We start from the raw sequence: 23,530 nt of genomic DNA, 5'->3' as shown, positions 1-23,530 counted from the left end.
AGAAGAATTTGTGATGGAAGACAAACTTGTACCTTTAGATTTCATTAACACCAGATTCAAGTTTTTAGATCGAGAATGACGTGGAAGACGTGGAATGGAAGAGTAATGAAACAGAGTTATTTGGGACACAGAGTTCTTGCCACTATGATGTTTTCCCAACTCTAATGGCAATTTCCCATGGAAGCTATAGTTTGAGAGGTTGAAGTTTTTCATTTGAAGATTGAAGTTTAACTTTGTAACTGTTAAAATTTAACTCACAAGAAAACTATCATAAGTTATAACTTTTATGACTACTTCAATTTTATAACAAATCAATGTAATTGTCATCCACCAGAAAAAGCAAGCACGTTCGTGTGCACTAATTAAATTGGAGATTTAGATAAATAAAATAAATAATTGAAATAATTTATTTCTTCCAGTATTTTTTTAATAAGTTTTTAATTATATTTCATTGAAATAAACATAATAATTTAGCTATTTTTATTCTGTTAATAATAACAAAAATAAAAAATAAAACTTTATACCATTCGAGTTTTAAGAAAAACTAAAAGTAGTTGAAAATTTTAAATAATAAAACTAAATTAAAATTAGCTTTAAAATAGTATAAAGGAATAAACTATTAAAACCTAGTATATGTAAATATAATTAACAATTTGTTTAAATTTAACTGCATGTATAATGTTAAACATGCATCGATAACATCATTTTATTATAAATATAATGTTTTAAGTAGTAAATACTAGCAACTTGCGGGGATAGCTCAGTTGGGAGAGCGTCAGACTGAAGATCTGAAGGTCACGTGTTCGATCCACGTTCACCGCACTTCGATTTTTCTTTTTACTTTGACCAAATATTACATAATTTATTCACTATTATTTGTTTTCAACTAAGTTAATATGGTTTAATATTACATGATAGTTGTTCCTTTTGAATGTCCAGATAACACTTTTAAATATATTTCTCCAACAAAATAGTAACTACGTATTTTTTTATACACAAAACATAATCATATAATAATTTGGAATTGCGACGCTTTTACCACACAACTTTGAAGTTTAAACTAAAGTCACAGTAGCAACAGTAAAATAACATTTTATTATTATTATTATTATTATTATTATTATTATTATTATTATAGATGAATAAAGTGAATTATAAATAAAAGTTATCAATTTAAATTTTTTGAAAAATAAATGAAAATATTTTGGTGGATGATATTTAAAAAATGAAAAATAAAAGATTTTGAATGTTTTGTTTTGGACATGGGTTTGTTGATGGGAAGTTGGGAACTCTAACTGCCTGTCCCCTTCATGCGTGGATCCCTTGTCTTTACACATCACTCACTCTTTTCCACCATTTTCAACTTTCTTCTCTTCACTCATCTCAACCACATTTTATATATAAATAAACTCTTACTTCAAACATTCTTTTCAACATCACAACTTTAATTTTATTTTTTTATGAAATCTTATTCAAACAATTTACATGAATTATGTTATTATAAAAAGGGGTCAATTTTTGAGTCAATAATTTTTTTTAGTGGTTGAATATGAATTTATTATATAGTAATTCAATTTTATGTATAATTATTAATTAAAACTTTATTAAAAAATTATCTCTAATAATAATTTAAAATATTTTTTTAATTTAAGTATATTGTAGTTTGATTTTTGTTAGAAGTAAAATAATAAGATAAGATAATTATATTTTTATATATTTTTTTATTTAATTTTGTCTAGTTCATCTATTCATTTCTTTTTTCTATTTAAAAACGAGTTAATTGATAAGTTAGAACAAATAAAAGAAGAAAAACACAAATTAATTGATAAATATAAAAAAAATAACAAATTTATAATCTAATTAACAATAATAAAATCAAAATCAAACAAAATAAAAATAAAATATATTTTAAATTCTCTTTAAGGACTTAAAAATGGAGTAAAGAGTGATAGGTGGTGATTTCAAATTGAAGATATTTGATTATTTTAATATTGAAAAATTCAAATATAAATAGTTTTCTAATAATAGAGTATTATTTAATAAAAATGCTATATTTTTTTAAAATTATTCTTAAAATCTTTTTTACATTCTCTTTATTTTCCTAATTCAACTTTTTATTTGTTTGACAATTAGGAATCGTTGATAGAGTCATATCAGAAAACTCTATATTTGTTCGATCAAAATTAAAAATAAAGTTCACTTTTATTCAAATTTTAGAGGTACTTTAGTATTTTAAGGCATGATTGGCGGGAATGACTATGTATGTATCTCAAATTAGTTCAAAGTGAATTTTTGTTTAGTTGTGATCATGATGTTATGCTTAATTTTTTTATATAATATTTGTGCATATAGTTAGAGTATGCTATTAGATATAAAGCTCTAGAAACACATATGGGGTGTTGTTAGAGTATGCTATTAGATATAAAGCTCTAGAAACATATATGGGGTGTTTTTTACACTAGGTAAGAAAAACTTGTTTCAAATTTAAATATACTGCTACTTGATGAGATTTGATTTATGTGATGGTAGAATATTATAATTTGTTGTGTTGAATTTGATTTAAAATTATATTTCTAAATGATTGAATTTTTCAATATTGTTTAATATATATTTAGAGATTTTATGCACAATTGGTAACTTTGATTGGTTGTGTAACTTGGCTAAATTATCTAAGGTTTTAATACAATCATAAATGTGTATGTTTCAACATAAAATGAGTGAAATGCTTAGGCAGGTTGATTAGGAACACACCAAGTCAAAATTGGTTCCACATAGTTTATGCTGACTCATTGAATGAGCATAGGACTTATTGAGTGAGAATGCAAAAATATGCATTTTAGAGAGCTCCAATTCTCTTACATGTTGGATGAGTTACTCCTTGATAGAAGAACGTGTCAAAAGCAGTGCTAAGAGATGACTCGCTGGACGAAAAAACTTCATTAGGAAAAATTTTAAAGAATTTAGTTGCAATACTCGTCCGATGACTTTGTCCTGCATTGAGCAAGAATTTTTTATGCTAAGTTAGAGAACATTAGGAGTACATTTTCTCTAGGTGAGGAATGTGATCGTCGGACGAGTCTTATTTCAATAGATACTCGTTGAGCAAGACATGTATTCGCCGAGCAAGAATCTACATACTTGACTTGTGAATATAGTTTAAATCTTTGTAAATTGTATTGTGGTTTTATATGAATTATGTGAAATGAGAAGGTAATGATTCAAGGTAGGAATGCTACTATGTGTAATTGTGTGAAGTGTATTGTTGTCAGAGTTGAAATGAGATTATCTAGACTTTGCTAATATTAGACTCACATAAAAAAATATACTCAGCTATGAGAGTCGAACGAGGTTCTTATTTATAGATTTTGTAAGAGATTAAATATCACAAATATAGAATCTATCTTGTCATACTCTTTAGTAAGGATATGACTCAACCATGATATAATTATAACTCTTAAAAGGTAGGGGTGAGCGATGACAAGTATAAGGTCTCATATTCTACTCAATACATATGTCCTCTAGAGACAGAGTCATATGTGTAATTGGTAGAGTCAAATATCTAATGATGTATAAGTGAACCATTTGAGTCTTGTTTGTGATGTGCACTTTAGAATTTTATGTTTGAGTATATTGTATAATTTGTGAAAGAATGCATAATGATTCTAAATTGACTTTTAATGTTATAGGTAGTATAATTTAAATTTATTCTAGCTTACCCTATGTGTTGGTTGTGCTTTTAGTATCTACGTACTATGACTTTGTGTTTTATGAAAGTAGTAGAAGATAATACAAGAATAGGAGAAGAACAACACTCAAAATAAAATGAGTATATTTAGTTGATTGAATAGTTTGTAATATAGATATAAATACTTATGTAATTATTTTGTCCTAAATTTTTTTTGAAGTACTACTTCAAAAAAATCTTTCATATGGAGGATGGTACATGATATAATTATTTATCTTTTATTTGATATGATTATATTGCAATCTATTATATACTATAATCGAGTCTTTACATTCTCTTCTCACTAAAACCATTTTTAATATATATTAAATTAGAAGCACTTAATTTTATAAAATATTTAAAATTTAACTAAACCATTATTATATTATCAAAGTTGTAAAAATCTATTTTCAATAACATATTCAAATAAAAAAATGAAAAAAAGTGTATCTGACTATTGATTATACTTTTTTTCTGAATAAATGTTCAATCCAAGGTCAATACGTTTGGAATATTAATATATAGTCTATCATGATCATTTATATTATAGCTTATTTTATTTTAGTACTCTATAAAATAATATGCTCAGTTCACATTGTTATTTGAATTTATCACCAAATATTTACATGAAAATAATGCATGCTTTAAAATAATTCTCTCTGCTGAATTTGAATTTATTAATTTAGGAAGTATAGTCGCATTTGAAATTTTTATTTTTATTGTCAAAAACGTTTTTTCTTTATGTACATATGACTGTATGATTATTTATATTTGTATACTCTGTGGTCATTCGACCATTCATAGATCAAACTGTCGCAGAGCCTGAACGATTGGTCAACTATTAAGGTAATAACTTTAATGATAAAACAACTTAAGGTAAAGTATAATTATTAATATTTAAAACGTAATTAGGCCTTTGCATACCACAAGTCTATTCCAAAATCTATTAATACAATTTTAAAATATTTTTAAAGCAAAAAGATAAATGATTGCATTTATTGATATTTGAACGGTCAATGATTCATTTTGACATGGGAGTGTCTTGTGCATGTACCTTCCAAATGGTTTGGACCTATGATTACGGGGAATTTAAACAAACAACTATAAAAAGACTTGAAATGATAACTTTTTGACATTTAAACGATTTTCTAGATGTTGAACATTCATCTCTATCCTATAACATGAAAGTTTTGAAAATCAAACACACATTCTTACCTATAGTTGAATAACACTGATGTAATATAAATAAAGGACGTCCTTAGTTTTTCAAAAAAGAAAAAAAAGTATGAAAAAATAAAAAATAATTAGATAGAAGGTAAAAATATAAGTTTGTTTCTATCATATTTTTTAATCTCCTTCGTATTACATTAACTCTTCATATGTGAAATCGAGTATACAGTTTCTTAAGCTAACTGTTCAAAATCTAAACATATAATTTGTCTCGATTTTCTTTTTCTTACTTGTAACTGAATTTTATTTTTGTACTTTAAAATAATTTTTTAATTTCATTTAAAATTATCATTATTTCTGTATATTACTTTAAGATAAACAAATAATATTTATTTTAAGATAATTTTTAATTTATTTAAATTTCACGAGCTGCTATTGTATCATGACACGTGTATTTAAAATAAGAGTTAAATATATTTCGTTTTCCAAATTTTCTTCGTTTTTTGTATTTTATAAATTGATTAACTAATTTTAAAGTTTCAAAAACATATTAGTGTAGTCATTTTTTAAATTTTTTTATCAACTATAAAAGAATCACTAAATTAATTCAACCTCCTGAATTAATTGCATATACCATAAATCGAAAATCAACCCCACATAATATTTTATAGAGTACAACTTTATTTTAAATAATTGTGGGCTCTTAAAATCAAAAGTACGATATTTGACAATTAAAAAAACTTTTTTCATTAATTACATTATTTATTATCTTTCCTCTGTACTTGTATATGAACCTTCTAATTCTATTTTAGTAATTTTGAATATGGTTTCCGCGTTTGTTTCACAAGTTTATAAAACATAAATATAATATTATAAATAGTTGAAAATGAAAACTCAATGAACAAAAATTGATTAAAACTTAAAATTGTAAATTCGAAAAAATATTTGCAAATGATTCATTCTTCAATCATAAAATATTGCAGATAAATAATTTTAAAGAAATCGTAAATTATTTTTAAAAACTTAAAATTTTCATTGTAAAAATATTAATAATATGTTCACTTTCACATATTTACTGTTTAGCACAGGGAATGGCGAGTGGTTTGCATTTTCATTTTAGTAGATTTGCTCATGTGTTGAAGGAGAGAGCATTTTTGTTGTGGGAGAGGGAACGTGGATCTTCCAGGTGCTGGTTCAATTTATATCTATTTATAGAAAAAAAAATGTTAATCAGTAAACACACTATCTTCACACAACGAAATTAATCATACTATTTACGGAGTTGATACTCTTTTGAATATGTGAATTGTACGGTTGTTAAAAAAATGTGGTTTTATGTTTTATGTATTATTTGTATAGGAATAATGTTGAATATTTTATTTATTTATTATTTTATTGTTATGTAATTGTGAGAATTATTGAAGAAATTTTTTTCAAGATTTGTATTTTTTTTTAAATTTGTTTGTTTAATTACAGAGTTTTTTACATTTTTTTTTGCATAAAGTGATTAAAGTGATTGTTATTGTTATTGTTGTATTTATTTGGATCAGAAATTATAGTAAATTAAAGTGAAATTTTTTTGTGTTAATTTTTTTTCAATATTCAAACTAGGCAAGATAGAGTGATTTTATTTACAAAAGTAATATGACAATTTCATCTGCTAATTGGCTTAAGGTGAATATTGATAATATAACTAGTGATTGTCCTAGTTTAGCTACATGTGTTGGTATTTTTAGAAGAAATTATGTGAATATGTTGATAATTTATTTAGCTTTTTTAGGGATGCAAACTTCTACTGTGTTGAGTTTATGGAGGTCATTTATGCTTTGGACATGCTTTGAGGGAAGGCTTTGGTTGGATAATGATTATAATTTAGCTTGTCATGTTTTCTTAGATCACCGAGTGGTTCTTTGGCGATGGCGTCAGTGTTTGCATTTTTATAAGCAAATGCAGTTCAAACAATTTCATGTTTTTTGTGAAAAAAATCATTGTGTGGATAAGTTAACTAATTTGTCTTTTAATTCATAAAGAACAATATAAGTGGTTCAATGTTTTAATTCTATATATTTATTTAGATTTTTTCATAATAGATATAGTTTGTCTATTTTTCATGAAGTATAATTTTTATCATGAGTTTGGTGTGGTCGTCCATTATTTGTATTCCTTTGTTTTTTATTTTCTACTTTAATAAAATTGTGTGTGATGACAAATTATTGATGAGCTTTCGGGATGTCAATATAGCTGAGATGTCAAAGTTCATAGTAGTGTCTAACATGAGTTTATTTGGAAATAATGTTTTTTTAAAACATGTTTATATGTCTTTATGCATAATTGTTGTGTAATGAGAATATTGTGATGAAGTTTAATACATGGTACATAGATTATTGTGAGTATAATTGGTACAATGGGATAATTTAAAGATAGTATATGCATTACTTTTGATATTTTTTATGCGATGAAAATCAAGTTCTGACTTGTTGTTTGAGCAAGAAAGGATTCAAGATAGATTTTTCTTTAGTGGGACACTCCATGCTTAAGTAATAAGTGTTCGTTCAAACATTGATGTGTAATAGTGGTGTGTGATATGTTTGATTGTGAAAACAATTAAGTGAAAATTTGATCACTCAAGCATCGCAAAGGTAGTGTGTTTGATGTTTATGAAATGTATAGGATTATAAAACATGATCAATAAAACATTCACGTGATGCTTGAATGATAAGAGACAATAATGGTCATTAAGGCGACAAGTAAAATCTTAAACAAGAAATGTCAAACTAATTACTTATTTTTCTCTATAAATAATGTCTCTCAAACAATAAAGCTTTCATTTATTTGGAAAGCATAGTCACTTAAGTAATAAGAGCTTACTCGATTAATGTATGTATGATGTTGTGATTAATTAGTAAAATGCATGTGCTCTAGTGTGTGTGTGTATATATATATATATAGTGATCTTGATGAAAATACATACTTGTATGGTATTGTTTAAGGCAAGAAGAAATTATTCAAAATACTGACAATCATATTGGAGTCAATAAAAAGAGCGAGAAATAAAAGGTCACAATGCATAATACTTTACAAGGATGGTGTCAATTAATGATGCACAAAATTGATCTGTAACTCATTAAAAACCATATATTTACACCTATTAGATGATAAAGAAGTTGGCTAGATACTCCTTATTAGGACATCGATTGAGAAATGATAATCAAAGGGAATCATCAAAGAAAGTTGACAAAAAAGAACAAATTAACAACTACTTTGAAGACATAATGAATATTAAATGCTCAAGATACCTGACATCTAATTGAGAAAGTTTTCTATAATGGTTAGGATAGTGTACCATGTAACTTGTTTAAATTTTTATTTTATTCCATGTAACCGCCATCAAAGAGGGATAGAAAATATAAACAAGTTTATTTTGTATTTTAGAAAAGTGAGAAATTATAGAGCAATACATAAATTATGAAAAACACGGCAAACTAAAAAAGGCTAATCCAATATTGATTGTTGCAATTTGGGTTAATATTCTCATCGATTTATGTTACAAGTTTCTTTACTTTTCTTAATAATTTATTTCTTGCAATTTACTTGTGTTCTTTATATTCCGTTGCAATTAATCCTTGTATCATCACACGGTATCATTTTGAATCTTTTACCTTCTTGAAATCACACTTTATCCATTGTCATTGGAAAATAAAAAAGAAACAATAAGGTAGATTGTGTCAGAGGGACATGCATGAAATTCTAGTTGAAATTTTAGTAAAAAAGATAGTGAATTCGTTAAGTGCTTGGATGAGATAAGTTCACCCAATAAATAGTTTTTACATTAAATTGATCTCCTCTAAACCTTAAAAACAAAAAAAATATATATATAGTAAAATTAAAAAGCAAGTACTTATTGACCTGTGAAAAAAAAAAACTCACATTTGATTTAGTTTTAATTATATATAAAATATAAATAGTTTTAACTAATATATATATATATATATATATATATATATATATATATATATATATATATATATATATATCCCAAATTCATGTCATTGTTTATGTTAACATATAATATTATATTATAACTATGTGCTCGTGAGTATTTGAAATGGTATTTTTATTACAAGAATAATAGTATTAATTTTAATAGCGCATTTGATAATATAAGGGATAGTTTGACTTTATTAAGAATTTAGATAACGTATATTAATATATTATATGTGAAAAATGTAAAAAAATATTTTGTACATTATAAAATAGTTGCAACAAATTATCCTACATATAAAATGACCAGGATAATTTTCTTAATATAATTATGATGAGCTAAATGTTATTTTCTTAGTGAATATGACAAATTACATATAAAGTATGAATGATATATGTTATATATCACAATATTATGTCATTAACTCATCGTTTATTGATAGAACTATAATTACTATTATTTATAAATAACAAATAATATTACATTTTAAGAATCAATTTTTAAGTCATACAAAAATAATTTTCATATTATTTTTAAACAAAAGACAATTTTGTAAAAGAAACAAATTACATATCCAAATTTTCATATTATCGTAACATTTTTTTATCTACCACATCAAAAGTAAATCACTTACAAATTACATATCCAAATTCACTCACTTTCACCTCTAAATTCTATAAAAGAAACAAACACAATTTTACCTTTAATTTTGCTTAATTTTATCTCTTAAATCCATCTATTTAAATAAACATGCTCTTGGATATGTATAGTTAACTCTGTTCTATAACTTTTTCTCTAACTTCTATACTTTTACAGATAAAAAAGATAGTATATTTTTGGTATAAGCTCATGGTCAGAAATAGAATAAATTATATATGGTGGTTTTTTCCTATACTTTCATTTATCCATTTTGAAAATAAACTAGATCCGTCATGTCATTAATTAAAAAAATATTGGGTAAAAAATTGCAATGTACATTTTCATTGAAATAGGTTGGCAGGTCTCACCTCAACATTTATGAGGAACTGAAATTTAGAAGAAAGTTGTTTTTTTATGGAAATTTGTAAAACTTAAGTTAATCGATAAATAACACATTTTCCCCTCACAAAAATAGTAAGAAAAACCATGCGATCAGAGACTACCCACCTGTTTCGTATAAAAGAATATACCTTTTAATTTTGCACAAAATTTTCCATTTTCTCAAAAAAAAAATACACTTCTTGAATTAGTCATAAAATGTAGTTCCTCTTTTGACTTCACACGACCAACATGATAAATTATTTGAAGATTTTGTACACTATATCCAAAAATAAGAACATGTCTTTTTATATTGAATTTTGAATAGAATAAACTTTAGATGAAGTTTTACTAAAAAAGGAAAGAATTTTAATGATAATTATTAGGTGAATTAAAATGTGTAATTAGGATTAAGCATTTGTGAGTGAAGTAAGGAAAAGTGAAATAAATTTTGAGTGGAATCTTTGCATGTTAAAGATATTTTTAATAAGAAAATTGGTCTATTTTGCAATGTTTCTGCACAAGTTGGACAGCGATACAACAACCAGTATTATTTTAAAGTGGATGCTTGGTGGGACCAGGTTGGTTTCCAAATAACCTTAATTTAAAGGGGTTAAAACGTTAATATCAAAAGTTTTAGGAACAGTATTTACTTATCATGCTTTTACAATTAAGCCCCATTTCCCAGCTTCAACAACAAGACACAACAACAGAGAGAAGAGGAAGAGAGAGAGAGAGAGGTGGTTGAAGAAACGAACCCTAAGAGAGAGAGGGAGAGAAAAATCTTTGCTTTGATTTCAAGCTCTTTTACCATTGCATTTCGGGATCTCGAATCTTCAATCTGCAAAGGTTTTTTTTTTTTTTTTTTTTTTGTTTCCTTTCCTTCTATTCTTTTCCTTTTGGTGTTGTTAATTTATTGTTTGCTTGTGGAAACGAATCTGTTTCAATTTTCATTTCCAATTGGTTCGATCAGCTTGGAATCATTGCGCTGTTGATGCCGTAGTGTCGCACATTGCAGCGTGTTGGGTTTTTCAAATGCTAATTTCAATTCGTTATTGATTTTTCTCCTCTCTTGTTTTCCGAATGCATGATTCGGGTTGATTCTGTGGGAAAGGTGAAAAAGTGAAGTTTCTATCTTTGGTTTTCTTCCCTAATCTGGGTCCTGGGGAAATAAAAGTATAATATGGAAAGTTTGACAATTGGGTGCTACGTTTTATTTTTCTTATTTATTTTAATTTGTTGATGTTCAGTTTTTGTTTGTGGATTGGATTTTATTTCATCCAGTTAGTTTCCTGTGGCTGCCTAGTTTTGGAGTATTGTTTCTGACGATTTTTTCTTGGGAATGATGTTTTTGAGTTTTCTGTTACATTGGTAGTGAACTGTTGCGTGGCCTGGCTTGCTAGACGCATGGGTTTGGGTTTAGGTTTGATTTCTTTATTGGAGATAATTAAGATGGTAATGTGTTCAGCAACATGTCAGAGGTGTTAACTTAAAACAACGGTCAATATAATGTGATGGGATTGATGTTTCATGCTGTGCTTGGTACTATTTCATAGGAGATGTATTGCTTATGATGAAAAATGTATAGAATAATTGTGTCGTCATGCCCCTGTACTATGAGGGAAGGACAAGTTTGCAGTGTTGACCATCTATCTGGAATATTTTAAATGTAATATGAAAACTGAGATTGTCTGTGAGATGTCTGGACAAATTTTAGAATTACATTTTGGTAAATATAAGAAATAGTTGAATCCGTAAAGCTTCTAACATGCAGTGGACTTTTATCCAAGGCTATGTAAGTAGTATCATGGAGATCTGAGATAGTTAGTTCTAAGAATTTTTTACTCAATGAAGTATGTAGATTTACTCATTTATGGTTCTTGACATGACTGAGATGCTTTATTTTCTCTTCCAAAGCTGCCTTAGTCTTGTGGATTCTTTGTTATGCTAGTGCAGTTACTCTGCTGGTGCTGTGAGTACATTTGCATATGAACCAAATTTCAGTGTTTGGAACATTTTTTAGGATACTATACCAGTCGCCTTATAGGGTCTTTTTTACGGAGTAACATGTATTTGTGGTTTATATTTTATATTTTATAATTGAGAAGACATGCATGTCAGATCATCATTGTTGAATAATGGGTTTTGTGTATAAATTTTCATTGCAAGATCCTTTCAAATTTTGTTTATGTTGTCTTTATCTTTTAATATATTTACATGAACACATTTTTTTATTAAATTATAAATTCCACAGGTATTGTTGATTCTGCTTCTATGGCAAATTCAAAGGGCTCATCAGGTTTCAGAAATTTTATGTATCCTGGAAAGCATGCTCTACTGCCTCCTAAAAGTCCGTTTCCTAGTGTTTCCCAAGCGTACTCTGATTATGTCCAAAATCCTGCTGTTGGTTTAAAGGGTGGTAACAGGCCTAGAGACGGAAATCCACACCACCAACGTACATCATCTGAGAGCCTTGTTATAGAGGAGCAGCCTTCTTGGCTTGATGATCTCCTTAATGAGCCAGAAACACCTGTCCGAAGAGCTGGACATCGGCGTTCATCGAGTGATTCTTTTGCGTACCTAGACATGGCTAATGCATCTAACATCAATTATGCTGATCAGGACGAGTATAAATATAAGAGTTTGATGTCTATTCCGTCTTGGTCATCTCAAGACTTTGACCGCAGCAAAGATGCTCGCCATCTACCTGCTTATGTGGATATGAACTTATCTAAACAGAAAAATAGGTCATGGGACTCTTTTTCAAATGCCATGACAAATCCAGTTGGTGTTCCCTCTGGCAAAGACAGTTCAGCTTTTCAGAGTTCAGGATTGCCAAGCACACCACAGGAAGCAGACGGGCTTGCACCTACTGCAACTGAAAAGCAAGATTCAGTAGAACCTGGATTGCAGGATGCAAAATCATTTTCTGAAAAAAAGGACAATTCACATGCAAAGTCATCTTCCTCTGAAACTGATACAAAACGTGCTAAACAGTACGTAGCTGTTTTCTTTGGTTGACTTATGGATATTACAGTGATTGGTTTATTTTATGCCACTGTCAGGGGGGATGCAAGTTTTTCTTTTGCCAAGAGCATGAAGTTGTGTCATGACTATTATGGAACCTTTAAACCTTTACCCGTTATGCCACTGTTATTATACTACTTGTGTGACATGACATCTTATAACGTACACGGAAGGAAAAAAGATATAATAATTCTTGTTGCACGCAGTAATGTCTGTGATACTAAAGCTTGTTATACTAATTCTCATGTGGAGACAGCAGTTAAACCATGCTTCTCATTATATGCTGGGGGTTGTGTTTGTTTTTCTTTTTGCATTTAATTTTCAGAAGTTTTATGAAACCAATCAATTCATATACGGAAAGGGAAAATATTCTGAAACACTCAAATTGCAGGCAATTTGCTCAGCGTTCACGGGTTAGGAAACTTCAATACATAGCTGAGCTGGAAAGAAATGTACAAGCTTTACAGGTAAGTGTCTTCACAATGCAATATTCTGCATATTTTCAGAGTGACATTTTATTTTATTTTATTTTAAAATGCAGGGAAATATTATTATGTAAGATAGTCTAAAGTTCTGATTCTGTTTCTTTTGATGTTCTCATAGGCAGAAGGATCTGAAGTCTCAGCTGAGCTTGAGTTTCTTAATCAACAGAATCTTATCCTGAGTATGGAGAATAAAGCACTCAAGCAACGTTTAGAAAATATAGCACAAGAGCAGCTTATCAAATATTGTAAGTTTCTATGATATGATCATTTTTCATTTTAAAGTAAAACAATATTTTTTTTACTTTTTTAACTTGGAAATGTCAATCTGAATACCACGAATTTGGAGGAAGTTGTTTATATATTCTTAAATGCCTCAACAGGTGAAATCTTTGTGAATTCGTGATGCATTGTATTGTATAACATTAATTGAAAAAGAACACATTAGGTTTATCTGAGTTTGATTATATCATATAAGTGACAGGGAAGGAGAAAGTTAATCAGATTCTATTTTCTATGTACCATAGCTTGGTTGCAAGTAGAATTACCGTACTGACATCAAGGAAAGGGAGGTTTGATATTTTTCGGGTGGTAACTCAAGGTTCTTAAAACCATGGTGAAAATATAGTTTCTATGTAGAAAATATTCAAATTAGCTGGATTATAGAGTAGTATGTGTCATTGAATATGACTGGGCTTTGAGCACGGACACTCAACTTGGATTCTATCTTTAATTGAATTTGAAGATAATAGCATACTCATAATAACAAGAATTAAAATAATTTAATTTAAATTTGGAAGCAATTGTGATTGTTATAGTTTAAAATAAAGCATGATTTTATTTAAGTTTGAATTCTAAAAAAAAAATTATAACATCTTAAAAAAAATCAACTCATAAGTTGTGTAAAGTATTAAAAAGATTAAGCTAATTGAGAATGGGTTGTGGGAGAATCTTTTACAAAGTAAAAATTTATGATATAGTAGATAACAACATTGTGGAATTCTGAAATCATTCTAGTTTAGGAACAATAAGAAGCTAATAGTATTTAATGATTGATTGGTTAATCATATCATAACATATGAGAGTTAACAACTTCTATAGTTATCTTTTGTACCTGAAATACTTTCCTGGAAATAATTGAACTTTTTTTAATCAAATTATGTACAAATGGCAACGTATCACTATGTTTCCTCGTAGATTTGATGTTAAGATTTGCTCATACGGGTGTTTAGGTTGGTTTACCAATGTTCAAACTTGCTCTGGATTGAAAATTAAAAATAAATTTGCATAAATTTTCTTATTAAATTTATGATTGTAAGAAAAATGCAGTCCCGAACTTTAACTGCAAATTCATCTACACCAAGTCTCTGAAAGTTTTAAATAGATATGTTCTAACTATCTCTTTCGTCATCAACTTCTTTCATGGAAAGGTTCCTTGTCTGGGTATTGTATTATTGTTTTTTTTCTGGATGAAAACAATGCATACTCGATGCTTGTGTTAATTTAATGGATATTTGTTTTCGTATTCATTACATAGTTGACATTTTCATAGAGTTGCTGTATAGCGACATTATGTCTTGTTTGTAATGGGAGTAATGGAGGAAGTTGAATCTTTTACTACCCTACTGTATCTATTTAATAAGATTTGAATTAGCAACCCATACACATATCCATTGTTTTGGACTCCCTCGGGATTGAAATGAGTTCAGATCTTGAGCATTATCTCCAAAAACTAAGATTAAGGGTAGTTTAGGGAATGTAGTTATTTTGTATGAAATCTAGAAAATTAATTGAAATTAAACTATCTTCCTTTGTGTAAAAATAGTTACTTTTTGTTATATTTGAGTTCCTAGAAAGTACCTTTTTATATTAAAGAAATCTGGCGATATAGGTTAGTGATGAAGGTTAAGAATCAATTTTTGATTTCAAGAAAATGCGTGTGCCTCAATCGGCCACCTAAGCTACGGTGTGCCTTGTGGGCAGACTTTTAGCTATTGGGAAACACTTGTAGCTAAAGCATGATTAGTTTCATTAGATGGCACATGAACATGTTTGTACACTAAAAACTATTCAATGTGAAATTCAGTGGAGCAGGAAGTACTGGAAAGAGAGATTGGAAGATTACGTGCATTGTATCAGCAGCAGCAGCAGCCACAGACGCAGCAGCAGCAGCAGCCATCTAGTAGTCACAGACGCTCGAACAGCAGAGACCTCGAATCTCAGTTTGCAAACCTTTCTCTAAAACACAAGGATACCAATTCAGGGCAAGACCCTGCTCTCAGAATTTAGATTGCAGTAGCTGTAGCCTTGTTCTGCCTCTACATTCAACCGGTGTTGCCACACCTGCGATAGAATTGTTTCATACCCTTCCCATGCATGGGATTGTGCAGAGATTTCCATCATATGCCTCTTCTCTCTGCCCACTTTGCTGATTTCTTCAGCCTTCTCCTAGTCTTTCCGTTTTCTATTTACTTATATTATTACCATTTAATGTGCACCTGGTGGTCATTGCCGAAATCTCATTCCATTTCTGTCACTTGACCTTCCAGAGGTGGTAACTCAACTTTTTCAGGCTTTCACCCCCCACTGTATTTTCAGTGAATATGTAGCTCTATACCCTCTTGTGAATCTCCACTATTGTGGAGTTTGGCCCAGTGCAAATAGCAAATATCTCAGGGCCATTTCAATGTGCCTTATTTGTATGGATGATGTGAAGCTAATGTTTGTAATGTGATTTTAATTAAGTTAATGTTTTCTCAACATATTATTTAGTAAAAGTGAGAAAATTGATCCAGAGCATTGTTTATATCACTGATTTCTACCAGTTTCGCTCTTATAGGCATAGTGAGGATTATTTATTGCTTTTAATATTTGTAGGGTCCTATAAGTCAAACCAACTTATTCCACTTATACTTTACATCAATGTTGAATTCAGTGCACTCACGAGTTATCATCTCTAAAATTGATTTTCTCCCAATTCAATATAAATGAAAACATTTAATTTCACATTGCTTAAAAAATTAATTATTTTATTTAATGATTTGATTTCGTGAAAGAAGATACATTTCCTAAATTGTTGGAGATCATATTGAAGTTTGAATACCTCAAGGGTTTTCTGAAAGGAAAACTTGTTTACAAGACCATGGGAATTGTTGGCGTTGTTATCTCACATTTACAATTTTATCTCGATCATTTGTAGTTAATAATTTCTTTGAAATATAGAGATTAAACTCCACATCAACTAGAAAATGACACTTAACAACAAGACTTTTGATATTATGTAAGTTTTTTTTTTACATAACGTTATTAAATAGATTATAAGTAAAACAAATTTGATTATATTCAAGTGTTTCTAACATGTACATATTTTTGCTTATGTTCGTGTTTGGAGAAAGTATACACGAGAACTAAGAATTTATGAATCCTGTTTTCAAAATTACAAAGATTGAAAGGAGACTCATTAAAACTTACTAATTTCATTTAAATATATTTTTGGTCTCCAATAAATTATCAGATTTAATTTTTGTTCCTTAATGTTTTTTCTTCAGCTCTTGTTTCAAAAGTATGCAGAATAAAATTTTGAACCGTGTAGTAAAATGACTTTCAAGGTATTTTGAGACTGAAAAGAAATTAAAAACAATTCTTTTTTAAAATATATATATATATATATATATATATATATATTCAAGAAGAGACATTTTTTGTAACATCCCAAAATATATAGTATAAACTATATTAAAGAGAAGTTACATGCATGATAAAGTAATACAGTTATCCATCTAGAGTATAAAGTGTTACCTTTACAGTCATTCAAAAACAACTATAAATTTAAAACTTTATAAACATACTATAGGAGACTTAAAACTATACACAAGGTCCTACTAAACTCAATAAACCACTCGGCAGCATCACTTCCATCCAATGCTTGCTCCAGAGAAACCTCTTCTCCCGCTGCTCACATCCAAAGGATGATCATTGCAGAAAAAGAACGTACAAAATACAGCACACAACAGGGTAAGCTAGTTTAAACAAAAGTTAATCATACACTAATTTATTTAAATTCATAAAATCATACTATTCATTCACATCACACAAACTCTTCACACATAACACCACACTGACTTAGAATGTCCGGACGTAGAATGATTGTCGAGCTATGGCGGGTCGTGCACTCGTGGTGGCTTCTACTGCTTTGCAAAGCCATTGCCAATGGGTTTCATCCTACCACACTCACGAGGTTAGTCCGTTATCACTCACCTTGGGCCATACTGGAAGCACCCAAGACTAGGACCTCCTACTACTCCTCATGACATGGATCAATTCTCTCTACTTGAGAATGAAAGACCATTGGAGTTTCAGGATAACCCCCAAGACTAAGCTCCTGCATCCATTCTAAACTTACTTGAATCTCAACTAGAGATTTCACTTTGAATCACAACCTAGGGCACCACAATGTATTCTCTCCTTGAGGATCATGGAATTACGTCCATTAACCATACTTTGAACTTTACACTTTGAAATACAACATACATCAATAACCACTGATATTACATGATACCACTTCAACTTACTTCATACAACACTCAATGTTTCATTTAAAACAACTTAAGATCAAAAGAGAATTGAACTAGAACTGAACCCCTCGCACAACGCATACCTTCGCATAGCGAAACCATAAGCTTCTCACACAGCGACCCAACTCGCCATGCGAATCCTTATACAAAGACCAACTCCTCATAACCACTCGCATAGCAGTTAAACTCGCTATGCGAATAAACTGTGAAAATGTATCAGACCCCAAACCCCTCGCATAGCGTCCCAACTCGCTATGCGAGAACCTCAGACAGAGACTCAGACTTCCTAAACACTCGCAGAGCGAGACCCACTCGTTGTTCGAATAAAATGAATAATAGTTCGAGACCCCAACCAGTAGCATAGTGACTTGATTCGCTATGCGGATCGACAAATAGAGAGCAACCCTCTCAATCCACTCGCACAGCGCACCCATCGCTATGCGAATGCCTTGGCAGAGAGCACCTCGCCAAGGTGACTCGCTATGCGAATCCATTCGCACAGCGAGTCTGCATAATCTGCATAACGAAATTCTGCAGAATTATGCAACTCAACCACCCCTTACCAATTCTACTCAATTTTCCCAACTTCTAACACTCCTAGATCGTTGTATATGCTTAATTAGACTTGACTAAGTGATTCTAGGCCTTCCTAACATCAATTTAAAGTGTTTATGCATCAAATCCTACTCTAAAACCTCAATTTCATCAACTTAGAGACCAAAATTCTAATTTACCACCTTGAACCTGATTTTAACCAATTTGATGATTCAAACAAGTCACATATGACCTATCTAAACTACCCCAGCAGCCTCTAATAGCCCTTGACCTCTAATGTTAAAATTCACTATCTCACTTCCTCTAAATTGACTTAAACAAGCTCAATTCACTCCACTTTCTATCTAAACCCTGCCATAACAGATTTCTCACATGAAATACCTCTAACATAAACAATCACAATAGTTCATCATCATCATCATACTAAAATTTCACATATTACACCCTTCAGTTCATACCATTCCCTTTACTCTACAAACTCAAAATTGTACCTCAAACAGCAAACTCAAACCACATTCAACATATATATACAATTCATACAATCAATTAAAACAGTAGGTAGCTCCCCTTACCTCAGAGACAAACAACCCAACTCACAAAGTAACACCAACCGTACCATGCACTGCAAGGGAACCCAACAGAAACCTACGACTCACCAATTGGTAATAGAAAACAGCTCTTAAAGCTTGAATTTAACTAGAAAATGAAGGAGGAAACTGCTAACCACATGAAAAGCAGAAACGATGCATGTTCACAGTCCAGAGAAGAACGGATAACAGTGGAAACCACTTACCAGCTGAAGAATACGAAATTGATCGGTCCAAAACGAAGCTTTCAACTCCAGGATCGTCTAGGCACCTCCTGATCGTCGAACAGATAACTCAGCAGAGAGAGATTGTAGAGAGAAGTCAGAGAACTCTGAGGAATAAAGTTCTAAAGAGATAAAGTGTTCTTAGAATAATGAGAAGCGTTTATAAAATTCTATTTATATTATAAGATTATTTTAAAGTAAAATAATTTATCTCATTATTTTAATACACCTATTTGTTCTATAACACTCTATTTTCCAGGTCCTTACATTTTTAATTTATCATAACTAAAAATATATTTAAGTGTAAAGAGACAAAATTTTAATTTATGATAACCAGAAATATATTTAAGTGTAAAGAATGCACATCGTTTAACAGTGGATTGTGTGTTGAATTAAAGGGAAGATTAGGAGAAAAAAAAAGGGGACAAACATTCTGAGGATTAGGCATGTCCAGTTAAACCTCCACAATCACAAGTTTAAAAAACAATTAAAAACATTTAATTCAAGAGAAATTAAGAAGAAATTAATAAAAAAAGTGAAAAACAAAGTATGAATACCAGTGAGTTTCGCCAATTTAAAAAAATACGTGGAATATTTTTTTCTTCATCAGACATCCTTATTTAATTTCTCTTGAAAAGAGGCTTAAAGAATGTACATAATTTTGTTTATAATCAAATTTAATAGAAGTTTTGACCAGTCGAATAACATGATAAGAGCTGAATTTAATAGGCACTTAAACGCTAAAAAAAATTTCCCATTTTAATCACTTAATGTATGTCTTATGTATGACATCCTTATAAATCATCAATTAAAAAAATCAGCATTTAATATTGTACCATTAAATATGCTTGTACATCAGTTGCATTTGTTACTAATTTCAACTACACTATAGTTTATTTGATTAATACATTTAGTTTTTTAACAATGAAGTTAGTTTTTCTTCTCATACTTTACATAGTAAGAGCATCTACTTCAATAACTTGAAATTTATTATTTCACTTTTATCCATTTGTCTCCGTACTATCGTCGTACCTCAATTAAATGTTTCTACACTGTATTGTTAATAGTTCTTAAGTCACTTTAGATAAAGCCAAATTATATCTGCCTTATCTCACGCCATTTTTATTTTTCATTTCTTTCTTCTGTTTCCCACATAATCCAAATAGAGTTAATGAGACAAAAATTACCCAACTTCAGAGGATTACAATCAAAAGACTAGTAATGACCGAGAAACACTAAAGGTGATTGAACTTGCAAGTAATAAATAGTTGAGGATTAGAATTAATTGAACACTGAGAATAGTTACAGCACAGCCATATTTGTCAACGAGTCATTCTCGTTTTGCAATTTATCCATGTCTACCCCTTTCCCAACAAAATATGATAGGATAGAACTACTTTTCACTTATCAAATCAAATTTTCATTAGGAATTGCTAGATAGAAGTTGCATGAGCAAAATATTAGACATCTAAGATAACTCCGTACAGCTGCGACAACAAAACCTTTCATTTTTGTCATTCGCCCGATCCTAACACAAATACTTGATACTAAATGATGAAATCCACAGTGTATTTTATAAACTAAAGAATTTCATAAAGTCTAGAAGCTGCATCTTGCTTACCAGATTATCATTACTGCATCTAGTTATTATTTATCTGTGCCTACGCCTTTTAGCACTGTCCTCTGTGAATAACTCCCAATTATAGTGATCAAGGTTGCTCAAGTCATCAAACTCTGCAATGGCTAGTAAGTATTGAGTAAGTTTCACAAGCTCCTGATCACTGTCTCGGTTTGCATGAGCCTTCCTGAATGGTTTGATCGTCAAACCATTTTGTGGGTTCATCACAAAATTTCTTTTAAGATCATCAAACATGATGGTATTTGAAGCACTGTAGAACTGAAATTGAATAAGAAAGCACCATCAAGACAACTAGATCATGGGTATAGCTGGCTGATGCAAAAAAATTCAAACAATACAGCTATAAATTGAAACCATATATAGATTACAACAATTTGGTATGTCAAATAGTTTCATTTTTCCGTTTTATCAAACTCAGATTAACAAACCACATAAGCCTCTTAGGTTTATCTCACTTATGATAATACTCACATGTATGAAACATTTTTTTTAAGGAAGTGAGTTGTAAAAAACTTTTTTGGGTGTCCTTTTTCCCCCCACATAACTAGTATGCGTTCATTGGGCGGTAGACAGGAATGTAATATTGAATAAATATGCTAACATAATTCTATTAAATTCCCATCATCAAGAAGAAACACTGTGGTTTTGTTTATCGCATATGCATGTATATACCTCAGGGAACTGTGCCCAGATCAAACCAAGAGGCTTGCACTCAAAGACCCCACGAGAAGAAGACTGAACAGTGATCATTCCCATGTGGTCAAGAAGTGCGGTGATTTTGTAGTTAGGATTATCCAGAACCCCAAGTTGTCCCATCTTGAGGATAATCCACTTCATGCTGCAGAAATTTAATGTACCATTCATTCAGTTACACAGATCAGACCCATATTCACATAACAGTTCAAGAAGAATAAAAATTTAACAAGATAAAGGCAAAAGGACATTACCTGGTTGCAGACCATATCATAATGTCATACTCTGCATATACAGATGTAAGAAACTCGTGAAGGTCTGCAAAAAGCATGAACAAAGGACAAGTTAGAAACAGAGGAGAGGAAGAAAGTAACAAAGGGTTTGCACTATCAGTGTAAACAAGTTTATAATATTATCAACTACTCAGAAATATCCTCCAGAAGACTCTGATAGTTTATACAAAAAGCCAAACAAATTCACCATACATAACAACCAGTGATTGAATTGAGATTGTAAAAAAACATATATACTACAAAGCACATTTGAATTAAATTCAACAATAACAATAGATTAATTCACCAAACTATTCCCTGAAATTACAAAAAGCATCATTTTAATCACTATAATTACCAAACCAACAATTATTGAAGTCTCCAAAATTCACGGACTCAAGCTGCCAAGGTTCGATAACCCGACTGATTAAAAACGGCAGTTTTGCAAAGGTAATTCAATACACTAATTGAGTCAAAATAATAATTAGAAAACAAAAAAAAAAAGGGGCAAAACTTACAAGGTCTCATGAGCTGAAGGGGGTTCTCAGCGGTGGAGCGATGATCGAAGAGAGTGTAATCAATATCCAGAACAAGCAGTTTCTTTCCTTTGCGACACGGATTTCGAAGCTCAATCTGCAGGTTGGTACGAATATACGTATTCAGGTACGTATATATATAACATCACAACAAAACTTGAATTAGGCGAAGGCGAAGAAACAAAGACCTTGAGTTGATTAATTCGTCTGGTCAATTTTCGCTTGTTGACTTCCATGTCTTTGATTTCAACAGCTTCCTCCTTAGGCAGTTCCAAATCGTCGAGAATCTCAGGGGAATCCACTGGATCCAGAAGCAAGTCCTCCTCCGTAGTACTGCAATTGATTTGGTTGTTAATGAGTGGTGTCGATTAGAGTAACCCTAAAAGTGGAAAACGGCGTCGTACCCGATCATGGTCATCTTGAGCGAGGAATTGAGAGGGAGTTGAGAGAGAAAGAGCGAATCATCGTTGAGTTTGGAACCGAGTTTCGGGTACAGCAGCTTCTGGCGAGGGGGTAACACGTTCGTCAGTTCGCAGATTCGCCGTTTCAGTTCACCCACCGTGTCGTCGCCGCAGACACGAACCGTGTACTCCTTGCCGCTCCATTTCACTATCAGCGTCAGTTCCTCCGGCGAACCCGAATCCGATACCAAACCCGAACCCGTAGCCATGAATCCTCCGTCACTGTTCTTGTTCTCTTCGTTTCCCACAACGCTACATCACCAAAGCAAACATTCTCGCTTTGCTTTCAATACAGCTATCTATTTTTCACCATTTTCATTTTTATTTTAACAATCTTTATTTTTCTTTTCCTTTGCATTTGATTTTTAATAAAAAAAAATGAAGATTCCAATGATTGTTTATTTTCTTTTTCATATATTTGTTTGATTGTGTATGTATACATCAGTTATACTTTATAACTTTCATTCATTATAATCTTTATGTAATATTAAATTAATTTAAACTTTAAAACTCTGTGCTATATATATTTCTAGTTTTCTTTTTCCCCTTTTTTATGAAGTTCTATATCAGAATTTACAATTTATAGA

General features: G+C 30.3%; 2 protein-coding genes and 1 non-coding gene across 4 annotated transcripts; 2 read left to right on the top strand and 1 right to left on the bottom strand.

Moving 5' to 3' along the window:
• The first annotated feature begins 749 nt into the window (after window positions 1–749).
• On the top strand, window positions 750–822 carry TRNAF-GAA (transfer RNA phenylalanine (anticodon GAA)). The gene has a single exon. It is a non-coding gene; the product is annotated as a tRNA-Phe (tRNA).
• A 9,756-nt stretch (window positions 823–10,578) lies between these two features.
• LOC108323487 (uncharacterized protein At4g06598) lies at window positions 10,579–16,164 on the top strand. The gene is made up of 5 exons (XM_017555963.2): window positions 10,579–10,742; window positions 12,148–12,889; window positions 13,312–13,387; window positions 13,524–13,650; window positions 15,489–16,164. Exons 2-5 carry the CDS (start codon window positions 12,168–12,170, stop codon window positions 15,689–15,691), a joined length of 1,128 nt encoding a protein of 375 aa, XP_017411452.1. The 5' UTR covers window positions 10,579–10,742; window positions 12,148–12,167; the 3' UTR covers window positions 15,692–16,164.
• A 4,429-nt stretch (window positions 16,165–20,593) lies between these two features.
• On the bottom strand, window positions 20,594–23,250 carry LOC108323493 (ubiquitin-like domain-containing CTD phosphatase). Of its 2 annotated transcripts, XM_052875285.1 has the most exons (7): window positions 22,887–23,250; window positions 22,671–22,815; window positions 22,465–22,579; window positions 21,929–21,992; window positions 21,654–21,819; window positions 20,964–21,239; window positions 20,594–20,870 (listed from the first exon to the last, which is right to left on the bottom strand). In XM_052875285.1, exons 1-6 carry the CDS (start codon window positions 23,150–23,152, stop codon window positions 20,994–20,996), a joined length of 1,002 nt encoding a protein of 333 aa, XP_052731245.1. In that variant the 5' UTR covers window positions 23,153–23,250; the 3' UTR covers window positions 20,594–20,870; window positions 20,964–20,993. The 2 variants fall into 2 exon arrangements, with proteins under 2 accessions (XP_052731245.1, XP_017411458.1); XM_017555969.2 differs by having other exon boundaries at window positions 20,594–21,239.
• Window positions 23,251–23,530: the final 280 nt, after the last annotated feature.

The sequence above is a fragment of the Vigna angularis genome, chromosome 1, assembly GCF_016808095.1.
Source record: "Vigna angularis cultivar LongXiaoDou No.4 chromosome 1, ASM1680809v1, whole genome shotgun sequence".
In the NCBI taxonomy this organism is placed as follows: Eukaryota; Viridiplantae; Streptophyta; class Magnoliopsida; order Fabales; family Fabaceae; genus Vigna; species Vigna angularis.
This window is presented reverse-complemented; position numbering and strand designations above follow the sequence as displayed.

Coding starts and splice junctions, on each gene's coding strand:
- LOC108323493 (XM_017555969.2), bottom strand. CDS start 23,152: ATGGCTACGGGTTCGGGTTTGGTATCGGATTCGGGTTCGCCGGAGGAA. Junction 22,580..22,670: donor GACGAATTAATCAACTCAAG/GTCTTTGTTTCT, acceptor ACCAACCTGCAG/ATTGAGCTTCGAAATCCGTG. Junction 21,240..21,653: donor TCTGGGCACAGTTCCCTGAG/GTATATACATGC, acceptor ATTCAATTTCAG/TTCTACAGTGCTTCAAATAC.
- LOC108323487 (XM_017555963.2), top strand. CDS start 12,168: ATGGCAAATTCAAAGGGCTCATCAGGTTTCAGAAATTTTATGTATCCT. Junction 12,890..13,311: donor GATACAAAACGTGCTAAACA/GTACGTAGCTGT, acceptor CTCAAATTGCAG/GCAATTTGCTCAGCGTTCAC. Junction 13,388..13,523: donor GAAATGTACAAGCTTTACAG/GTAAGTGTCTTC, acceptor ATGTTCTCATAG/GCAGAAGGATCTGAAGTCTC.